This window comes from Prunus mume, linkage group LG1 (assembly GCF_029339155.1).
Source record: "Prunus mume cultivar Tortuosa linkage group LG1, ASM2933915v1, whole genome shotgun sequence".
Taxonomy (NCBI): Eukaryota; Viridiplantae; Streptophyta; class Magnoliopsida; order Rosales; family Rosaceae; genus Prunus; species Prunus mume.
The window spans coordinates 31,502,834-31,515,174 of record NC_142698.1 but is presented as its reverse complement, the minus strand read 5'-3'; the positions used below and the strand labels follow the sequence as shown (position 1 = coordinate 31,515,174).

Sequence of the window (12,341 nt, the reverse complement as noted above, 5' to 3'; positions counted from 1 at the left end):
ATAACGATGCATAAAATACAAAAACTTCAAAAAATCTGAACTTGTTCTAGGTAACCTGTAATTGCCAAATAGGGAAATACTAATTGTATAAATAAATGCAATTGCAAAATAATAAACGCAATTATTTTATCTTCATTTGGTAATTGCAAAGTAAATATAAAATCTCATTAACCTTCAAAGACAAAATCGTCATCGGATTTATATAATGAGCAATTCCCAAACATAGAGACATTAATTATGTGTTTTTCGATTACACTTGCATTACAGTATGCAATTATTATTACCTTTTTGGCAATTGCATTATGGTGTGCAATTACCTTAGCCTGTTTGGCAATTGCATTACGGTATGCAATTACCGTCGCCTGTTTCGCAATTGCAATACGGTATGCAATTACCTTTGCCTTTTTGACAATTGCATTACCGTATGCAATTACGATTGTTTGTTTGGCAATTGCATATATAGTATGTGAAACATGTTCAAATTTCTCCAAGGCCTTTGTACTTGGTTGTATAAAATGGGTCATTCTGGGTTGTAATCTTGGTGCAAAAACGCGTAAATTGGAACCCAAATCTTGTAATCCATGAGATCAAAGATCCATTTTACATGTTTATGGAATGCTTATATCCAAAAAATTGTAGTACGAATCCTTAAGTTGTAAAGTGTTGCGTTTATAACAAAAGGACCACGTTTACATTCCAAGGTCCACCATTGCCTTAACATTATAAGGGAGATCCTTTCTAATGTAAATTATAGTATTACAAGATTAAGGATTATGAGGAACCTTAATATTGTAATTATGGTACAAAACTGCGTAAATGGAACCCAAATCTTGTAATATAGCAGATTAGGGATCCATTTGATAAGTTTATGGAATGTTTACGTCCAAACCATTGTAATACTAGCCCTTATTGTTGTAAACTGGTGAGTTTACAAGAATAAGGACCAAGTTTACTTCTCCAAGGTCCACCCTTGTCTTAATATTGTAACGAATATCCTTTCTATTGTAAATTACGATATTACAAATTTATGAATACACTTTATAAGTTTATGGAACTTTGACATCCAAGTAATTGTAAAAGGGGTCCGTAATATTGTAAACCGTTGTGTTTACAAGAACAAGGACTCCATTTACTTCTCCAAGGTCCATCCTTACCTTAACAATGTAAGAGAGATCCTTTTTAATGTAAATTATAGTATTATAAGATTATGGATTATAAGGAACCTTAATGTTGTAATTATAGTGCAAAAATACATAAATGGGAACCCAAATCTTGTAATATACCAGACTAAGGATCCATTTTAAACCATTGTAATACGAGCCCTTATTGTTGTAAACTGTTGAGTTTACAAGAATAAGGACAAATGTTTACATCTCCAAGGTCCACCCTTGCCTTAATATTGTAATGGATATCATTTTTATTGTAAATTACGATATTACAAGTTTCTGAATACACTTTATAAGTTTATGGAACTTTGACGTCCAAGTAATTGTAAAAAGGGTCCTTAATATTGTAAACCGTTATGTTTACAAGAATAAGGACCACACATTTACTTCAACAATATCCATCCTTACCTTAACAATGTAAGAGAGATCTTTTCTAATGTAAATTATAGTATTATAAGATTATGGATTATTACTTTGTAATTATGGTGCAAAAACACATAAATGGGAACCTAAATCTTGTAATATACAAGATTAAAGATCCATTTTATAAGTTTATGGAACGTTTATGTCCAAACCATTGTAATATGAGTCCTTATTGTTGTAAACCGCTGTGTTTACAAGAATAAGGACCAAGTTTACATCTCCAAGGTCCACCCTTGCGTTAATATTGTAAGGGATATCATTTCTATTGTAAATTATGATATTACAAGTTTATGGATATACTTTATAAGTTTATGGAACTTTAACGTCCAAGTAATTATAAATGGGTCCTTAATATTGTAAACCATAGGTGTTTACAAGAATAAGTTTCACAATTACTTCTCTAAGGTCCACATTTACCTTAATGTTGTAAGGGGAATCATTTTGTTTCTAAATGAGTATTACAAGGCCATGGTTTCGGATTCACCTTAACCTTGTAACGAAGGTGCCAAATCTAATAAATGTGAAACCAAATATTGTAATGTACAAACTTAATGATATGATTTACAAACTTATGGAATGCATATGTCCATGATAGTGTAATAGTAGTACTTAATGATGTACTCTTTGTAACTTAAGGTATAACATATTTATATATATTTCATTTAATATTTATTTAGAATTATATATTATAAATATAGAATTATTATATTTAATTATATATATTTTTATAAATACACAACAAAAAAATAAAAAAGAAATCTCATTGAAACCATGAAGAAAAATATTTGATTAGTAATTGGTCGATTTTACAAAGAAGTATTTATATGATCATATGCTTGTGTATGATAATGTTCTTTTGCTTAGCAATAATATGTTATATTATATGCAAATATAGACTATACTTTAAATTAAGAATCAATTTTATAAAAATCTATATTCTTTGGTTTTAAATTATTAGCAATAATATGTTATATTATATGCAAATATAGACTATACTTTAAACTAAGAACAAGTTAATAAAAATCAGTATTCTTAGATTTTAAAATATTTGGTAAATAACATTTATATATTTTTATGTATTTTATGCACACAAAATTTTCAATGAACGAGATATATATTTTATAAATGGTAATCAAGATGTTATCATGATTACTTAAAATTGAAATTTAACATAATAAAAAATAAATAAATATTTGACATGTAAAACTCTAATGTTTTACTAACTACTTTTTGAAACGTTAGATCATTCTATTATTTTTCCAAATTTTGGTCTTTCCTAATATTTTTATATTTTACTAAAATATTTGGTTTTTTATTTATAGAAATCATTCACATGCTAGTTACTGGTGGAGTAATAGAGAAATAATAGAAGTGAGATTAGTGGAAGAAAAACATGGAACAAATTTTTTAATGCCTATTATTATCATTGTTTTAATCTAAATATATTTAAAATTTTCTGTTTATTGTAATTTTCTTTTAATTTATATTGGTTTTTTCAGTTAATTACATTCTTACTTTAAGCTTTCATATACATAAACATCAACCCAAAAGAGAAATTAATAAATAATAAAAAACTAGCATACTATTCGTATACATTAAATCAACTCAGGAGAGAAATAAATAGAATAATACTAGTCTTACCATATTTTTATACCACAATTTCATACCACATAATTTGACAACTGATGTGTACATACCACATCATGTAAAATAATAATTTCTATTTTTCTAACTTTATTTATTAAAATACACTTCATTTATTTAATTGATTTGGCATATGATATGGACATACCACATCATGTGGTATAGAAATATGAGATAAAAATGTGGTAAGTGTAGCATCACTCAAATAAATAATATGAGTAATGCTACACTTACCATATTTTTATCCCGCATTTCTATACCACATGATGTGGCATGTTTATATTATATGTCACATCAATTAAATCAATGAAGTGTATTTTAATTAGGAAAATTAGAAAAACAAATACTGGAATAAATCATAAAAGAAAAGAAATAATTAAATAATTTTAATTGATGTGGCTGTCCACCTCAGCTGCCACGTAAGATGGTATCGAGATGTGGTATACAAATGTGGTAAGAGTAGCATTATTCAAATAGTATATATATATATATATATATATATATCAGTCCCCTTCTATTGAGGGACGCCCTTTAGGGTACCCTACAATTTTTTTCCCAATAATCCAAACCATCTATTTTTTAGGTCTTCATTCATAGATCATCCTTACAAAAAATTAGACAAATCAAAAACCGTTTCGACATCCAATTGTGTCTTACAAAATCAATGAACACGATGCTTCAAGAAAGTACTAAAATTTCAATTACTCAATTGAGTGGTCAAATGATATCGGATTCAAGTGATTTTTTGTAGAGATGATATTTGAATGAATATCTACAAAATAGAAGGTTTGGATTAGTGAAATACAATCCGGAGTGGGGCCTATAAGGAATGTCCCACAAATAAGCTTATTTGAGGGATCCCTCAGTTGAAACTCTATGTGTCTGTGTGTGTGTATATATATACACATATAAACATGCTTTTTGTCTTTTTTATATAACCCATGTTGGTTGTTAGCTTTTTTGGTTTGTTTTTTTCTCTTTCTTCCTTCACCGGTTGTACAGGTTGGTGGGATTCAATTTCAGTGTTTATTAAAAACCATAGATTCATAGTGATCTAATGCCTGAAATTTGGGAGCATCCATGCACCTGGCGCATGGTAGAATTTTCACATAATGAGAATGAGCAGACTCTAAATAAGAACCAGGGCCAGAATGAGTAGGCCAAAAATGTAGCAAATGAGCAGGCCCAACATGAAACAAAATGAGAAGGCCCAAAATGTTGCAAATGAAACTCATGTTGGAGGTCAAAATATGCCAATAAAGAGGAGGGAAAATGCCAAACTTTTGGAGAAATTGTGCAGCAAGGTGGAGACAAAAGACCAAATACTTTTGCGGTAAATAAATTAGAAGACAATGATGAAGGTGATCATATGAATGCTGAATTAAGGGGTGCATCATATGGTGACGATATTGGGAGAAGGTTCCAAGAATACAATCCTGAAACTGACAGCAACAATCCAAGAATACAATCCTGAAATTGACAGAAACAATCTAATTTTTAAACTAAGAATGATGTTTGCAGATTTCCATGTGTTTAGAGAGGCACTTAGAACTTACTCACTGAAATATGGACACAAAATGTGGTATAAAAGAAATGCGAGGTTCAAGCTAAAGACACTTTGTATAACCAAGCATTGCCCTTAGAACATATATGCCTTGAGCAAGTGTACATTGGCTCACTACATTCATGGACAGAGTATGGGATAACAACCTAGCAACTATACATTGGCTCACTAAACATTCATGGACACAGTCCAATCTAATCCTTCAATTCCTCCACATCAAGAATGCTGCTTCAAAGGAGTTGGTAGTGGGGGGTTTCACACATGAAAGCATACAGAGCCAAAAGATCAGGTAGGGTAATGTGGCTTCCCAATATACAAAGCTTTTGGGATTATTGTGAACAAAAAGCAACAAAGGAACAACCACCAAAATTAAGTGTGACCTTAATGGAAAATATGTAGTCTTTTAAAGGTTGAATGTCTGTTCTAGAATTTGTAAGAAGGGGTTCGAAAAATGTTGCAGGCCTCTTATTGGATTAGACGGTTATCATTTGAAAGGAGTGTATGTAGTGGCGGACCCATGATTTTTTCTATGTGTGGACGTAACAAAGATAAAATACAAGACACAAGTGCAAAAATGAAAGAGTAAAAAAATTCAATGCAAGTGCAATCAATACAATTACAATTGTCCTATACGTGTTTTCATGTTCTGAAAATGCTTAACAATCAGCTCATTATCGATGTCATTGAAGATGTCTTTCTCAAGATATACAACCAAGCTATCATCCATTGATCTCCCATTCGATTACGCAATCGGTTCTTAACAAAGTTCATACAAGAGAATACCCTTTCTACAAAAGCTGTAGCAACTGGAAGTACTAATGCCAATGTTATGAGCAAATAGACTAATGGATGTACTTCGTGCTTTCCTGTCTCAACTAATTTTTTTTGTAAGATCAGAAATTTCATTCAATTCTTGAAACTTGGTATCGGAATATATGTTGTCAATATAATTCTCAAGTTGAATTTCAAGTGCCATGAGTTGTTTAGTAGAAAATCACTTAGATAAAGTTCAACAACACGTACCAATTTTTGCTTATTAAAAGCAGAAAATGAATTATTCAGAATTAAGCATGCCAAGCAAAGTAGCAACTCAGTGTTAACCTCTGTGAAATGATTCCTTAGCTCTTGAAGTTGCAAATCTATCACATTATAGAAAAGATCAACACAATAAAAATGCATATTTTTAATTTGTTGTGCCCTATGTTGTGATCGCCCTCGAGCTACAAACATATCATCCATGTTAGAAACTTCAATATTTTGTTTCACACAAAAAGGGGAAACTTTCTTTAATAAAGAATCTCATCCATTGTCTCTCATATTCTACAGGTTTCGCTTGCATATTTCAACTAAATCCATGGCATTCATAATATCTTGATCATCCCTTTGTAAGGCTTGCAATAACTCATTTTTAATTCCAAGTATAATCATCATCAAGTGCAAACTGAACACAAAATCAAATGATTGCAGCAACCCTAACAAAATAAATGCTACATGTTTCGGATCAATGCCCACTCTATCATATGAAATTTCCTCCAATACATCAATTATAGATGAAAACATGGCAACAAAGTTAAGCAAAGTACCATAGTGTGAGGTATCACATGGACGTCTAACTCCAAGTTCTTGATTTAAGCGTTGCCTGCTTGAGAGCTCACCATTGCTAAGTGCTTCAATAACTTTGAGGGCTTGTTTTTCTTGAAGAATGTCACGACGCTTTAATGATGCCCCAACAATATTTAGTACATTGGAAACTAAGGTGACGAAAGCACCTATTATGCTATGGTCTTTTGCCAAAGATACAAGAGCCAATTGAAGTTGATGAGCAAAGTAGTGAACATAAAAAGCACGTGGACTATCTTTCATAATAAGTGTTTTCAAACCATTGAACTCTCCATTCATATTACTTGCCCCATCATACACATAATCGAGATATGAGAAAATGATGTCTAGCAAATAACGCATCAATTGATGTCTTCAATGAGAGAGCTGTTGTACTAGCCACATGTTCAATACCCATGAAACATTCAATCACATACCCTTTGTTATCAACATGACGAAACATAACAACCATTTGCTCCTTAACAAATACATCACGATATTCATCAATAAGAATAGAAAACAAGGAATAACCAATATCACTTATAATAACATTAGTTGTTTCAACTGCAGCAGCATTTACAATGTCTTTTTGAATCTTTGGTGATATCAACTTGAGGTTATCAGGAGCATATTTCAGTGTTACAGCTTGAAACCGTTCATTGTGATCAGCAAGGAATTGTAAAAGCTTAAGAAAGTTTCTTTGGTTGCTTGAATTCTCATACTCATCATGACCACGGAAGGTAAGACGTTGTATTAAGAGAAATCGAATAGAATCAACGGAAGCACACAATCTAATTCGATAATCAATTCGAGATTGAACTAAACTCTTGTGAAAAACATTTTCAATATGTAGTTTTTGTTAGAGTTTGAGTGGGAAAAGAGTTTTATACACTCTTTATAAGAGTAGGGATCTTTAATTATAATAAACAAATTGAGTTTTTCTGAAGTGGGCTTTGGACTTGTTGCCCTTATTTAAATTAAATATATATTTTTATATATTTAAGTTTTTGAACTTCGGATAACTTCATTTAGTTTGAAATTCAAAGTTCAGACATATATGTTTGAACAGATATGTCCAAGGGGTGTCTTAGGCTTATTTAAATAGCCAAACGTACGGAGAACAAAAAGAAAACTTTGAAACCTAATACATCTCACACTCTACTGAAAACCATTGAAAGTACCCATACTGTAGTTCGCTAGATACCAAAATTCAAGTGCTAGAATTTTGGTTTTGATAGTTGTATCCTGGTGGACAATCGTCTGCAGAACCACAAGCACATGAGTGGGGGTGAAATACTGTCTAAGGAAATAGCAAATTTGTTAGCCTCTATCATCTCTGCAAGTTAGTATTTTTGGTAAAAACAACTCTTGTACCCGTAATTTTCTGCTATCATATATATATATATATATATATATAGGTAGTGAAGACTATAGAAAATTAAAACATTAAGTATCAACACCAAGATATGATATAAGCATGCAATTCACAGCCACATCTCTGACTTGAACAAAACTTTCTGCATGAAAATTAAAATATTAAATATCAACACCAAGATACGATTAGTGTCCATGACAAGTCATCTAGTACAACTTTCTGCAAATATGAAACACAGAATCTAAAAATCTTTTTAAAGCAGTTTGTGTCACACTCCGGACCCAGGAGTCAGTGGAAATCCCGTGCTGCTTGAGAAAATAAAAAGTAAAATAAAATAAAAAGAAGCCGAAACATGGGTTTAAAATAAACTTCTCTTATAAAAATAGATCCAAAATCTTACAACTTTACAATAAATAAATAAAGGTCAATCGCTCTCATCTAATTTAGCCTCAACCGATTTAGTCCTTGTCTTGCCCACTAATTCATCTGAAAAATTTAACAGGATGATGGATGAGCAACCACCGCTCAGTGAGTAGATTATGCAATATGTCAGTCAAGCAATGCCGTTTTACACACTCTAGAAAATATCATGAAAAGATACGCCAATCCAAATCATATCACATCATCCATTCATATCTCGGTTATCCCTCATAACATTTAACCAACCACGTGACCCTTATTGGCCTCACTACCCTATGTCCCCGTGTGGTACATCTATCCCTCGGATACTCCAACTTTGAAGTTCTTATATTCCATGAATAATACATGCTTAATAAATATTCCAATCAATATATATATATATTGTGAAAGATTGCATGAAATTAGACGTACTTGACTTGAAATAGAGATATATTTGTAAATAGAACAAATCCACGATAATTCATGGTTTTCATATTTTATCACAAAATAAGAACTTTTAGAACACATTACATAAACCACTCACCTCGATAATGAGAGCCCTTAAAATAGATTGGCAAGACAACCCATTTACCTATCTTCATGTACTATCACCCAAACCAAGCTCCAAGAGTTTCATCACCACTCTCTCTCATTCTTTTTAATTTCTCATGTTTTGAAACTATAAGGTTATACTCCTATTTATAGTGTTTATAGGAATACGATAAACTTCAATATTAAAAGGATAAGAACTTCCAAGTTTATCCAAAAGATAAATGTCTTAAAAAGATAAGATCATCCAAGTTATCCAAAAGATAAATATCTTAAAAAGATAATATCATCCAAGTTTATCTAAAAGATAAATATCTTCTTTTATCCGTTTAAAATACGAGTCTTCACAATCTATCCTCCTTAAATGAAATTTCGTCCTTGAAATTTATAGCATCTTCCCCAAGACAATTTGCACATAAAAATCTTTGTCACTACATGAATTCAAGTTTATCTAACACAAATGTTTAAACCACAGTGTTCCCAAGCGTATCTAATTCCTGGGCTTTGATACCATTCTGTCACTCCTGGACCCGGAGTTGGTGGAAACCCCACACCTGTGCGTGAGAAAATAAAAAGTAAAATAAAATAAAAAGAAGCCGAAACATGGGTTTAAAACAAATTTCTGTTATAAAAATAGATCCAAATCTTACAACTTTACAATAAATAAATAAAGCTCTATCACTCTCATCTAATTTAGCCTCAACCGATTTAGTCCTTGTCTTGCCCACTAATTCATCTGAAAATTTAAACAGGGTGAGGGATGAGCAACCACCGCTCAGAGAGTAGATTATGTAATATGCCAGTCAAGCAATGCCGTTTTACACACTCTAGAAAATATCATGAAAAGATACACCAATCCAAATCATATCACATCATCCATTCATATCTCGGTTATCCCTCATAGCATGTAACCAACCATGTGACCCTTATTAGCCTCACTGCCCTATGTCCCCATATGGTACATCTATCCCTCGGATACTCCAACATTGAAGTTCTCATGTTCCATGAATAATACATACTTCATAAATATTCCAATCAATATATATATATATATATATATTTTGAAAGATTGCACCAAATTAGACATGCTTGACTTGAAATAGAGACATATTTGTAAATAGAACAAATCCACGTTAATTCATGGTTTTCATATTTTATCACAAAATAAGAACTTTTAGAATACATTACGTAAACCACTCACCTCGATAATGAGAGCCCTTAAAATAAATTGGCAAGACAACCCATTTACCTATCTTCATGTACTATCACCCAAACCAAGCTCCAAGAGTTTCATCACCACTCTCTCTCTCTCTCTCTCTCATTCTTTCTAATTTCTCGTATTTTGAAACTATAAGGTTACACTCCTATTTATAGTGTTCATAGGGATATGATAAACTTCAATATTAAAAGGATAAGAACATCCCAGTTTATTAAAAGGATAAGAACATCCCAGTTTATCCAAAAGATAAATATCTTAAAAACATAAGATCATCCAAGTTTATCCAAAAGATAAATATCTTAAAAAGATAATATCGTCCAAGTTTATCGAAAAGATAAATATCTTCTTTTATCCATTTAAAATACGGGTCTTCTCAATTTTTCATACGCTTGGCATGCATTCAAAGAACAAATAGCCACAAACAATCATATACAAAATCAACCCCATATTATGGTCACTGGAAACCCATCATTTGGGAAAAATCGGGGGTCATCATCTGACCATGCAATCCACAAGCTCTAGAAATCCTAGGTTTATTTAGGAAATGAGCACTACCTCCCTGTGCAACCATTTTCTTCAACTTTGTTGAGCTAGAAGCTAGTACTTCATGTAAGTGGCAGCTAGTCCATCAACTCATTCACTCCATGGCACTGTAAGTCAACTCCGATTTGAACTGAACAATGAAATGTAGATTCAAAACTGGAGAGGACCGAAACCTTCAAGAAACTTTAATCTTGAAGAAATCAATCAAGAATTTGATATAGACTTAAGAAGATGACTAGTTTACATGAACTTAGATGCAGATTTCAAAAACCATTTTTAAAAATCTCACATTCAACAACACAGACTTCACAAAGGATGAATTTAGAAAAACATTTTTCAAAAGCTCATAATGAAAACTCATACTTCATCAAGTAGTTGTTGCCTCCTCTTAGCTAAGCTTTTACCCAAAGCAAGTAGGTGAAAATTTAATGCACCTGGCAGCCAACGATTGGTGCAATAATAGGACAAAAATTGTTAGGATAGAAAACCTACAACTGGAAATAGACTGGACTCACGTGAAAATAAAAATCAGGTGGCAGCACACATGTTACTCAACATATGACTTGTCATCCAGGTTGACTACTCATACCAACTATCATTTAAATGCATGTATGATTTTTACCTTTAGCAATCTTGATTCCATTCGAGCCATGATAAGTTTGAGCACAATTTCTTTAATCATCTTGAGTGTAGACTTAAACTAGCCTAAATTTTTGAGCTTGATTGTTTACATATGAGATTACAAGTTTGTCAAAGAAAACTAAAAACATTAGTTTTGGGTGCCTTTTCATCCCATCATTGTAATCCACATATGTGTTACCAAACCAAACATTATCTAGAATTCCATTCCAAGTTTCTAGGAATGACCATGGAAAGTATCCCCTTCACTTTGACACCATTCCTAAAAAGAGAAAGGAAAAAGTTAAATGTATTGTGTTAGTCACATGAATCAATAGCTCAAATATAGGAAGGCTAGACTATATATATCCTTAATTAATTTTTAACAAGCACTTACTCAATTGCACTTTGAACATAATAGAGGTGACGATTGTAGTGGTCAATTCTATGGGTATCATTAAGGGCATCCATAAGTGATAATTTGGGATCATTGAACTTATCCAAACATACAATAAAATCCATTGTTATCACTACTACAAAATAACCCTTGCGCGACCAAATTTTGCGCGATGAAAAATTATTCATCGCTCAAAGTCACTTTGCGGGACGAAACTCAAAACTTCGTCGCTAAAAACCTTGCGAACCAACTTTGCGCGACGAAAAATAATTCGTCGCACAAAGTGACTTTCCGCGACCAACTTTTGCGCGAAGATAATACATCGTCGCGCAAAGTCTTATGACCAAATTTTGCGCAACCAAAAATTCATGTGACCAACTTTGCGCGACGGAAAAATTGTCGCAAAGCGCTTTTGCGCAACGAAAAACAATTAGTCGCCAAAGCTACTTTGCGCGATTTAAAATCATTTCGTCGCAAGGCTACTTTGAGCGATTTAAACAACAAAACTTCGTCGCGCAAAAAGTCCTTATAAAATAAAAATATATATATTTTTTAAAATCTTTGTTAGAAAAATATATTATTGTTGTTTGGATTGGGTTTTTGTTAGAAAATATATTTTTTAAATTGACGATCGAATGAGTTCATTGTATTCATATAGGGTCAAAGAGTGTAGCTATAAAAAATCATCAAAATCAGAGTCAAAATAACCGTTAAATTATGATTTTTCATTTATAACCGTCGAAAAGTTTTGTCTCATTACTTGATCTCTGAATGTTTATTTTTTTCGATTTTTGGCATATATGATCTCGAAGTATAAACAAACAAATTTGACAGTTGTATCGTTC

The 12,341-nt window shown here is 32.0% G+C and overlaps 1 protein-coding gene across 1 annotated transcript; it reads right to left on the bottom strand.

Moving 5' to 3' along the window:
• Positions 1 to 6,117: 6,117 nt before the first annotated feature.
• LOC103329129 (uncharacterized) lies at positions 6,118 to 6,696 on the bottom strand. Its single transcript, XM_008231564.2, has one exon. The coding sequence runs from the start codon at positions 6,694 to 6,696 to the stop codon at positions 6,118 to 6,120; it is 579 nt and encodes a 192-aa protein (XP_008229786.2).
• Between the last annotated feature and the right edge of the window lie 5,645 nt (positions 6,697 to 12,341).

What these genes read in the sequence shown, in the direction of transcription:
- LOC103329129 (XM_008231564.2), bottom strand. Translation starts at nt 6,696, where the DNA reads ATGAATGGAGAGTTCAATGGTTTGAAAACACTTATTATGAAAGATAGT.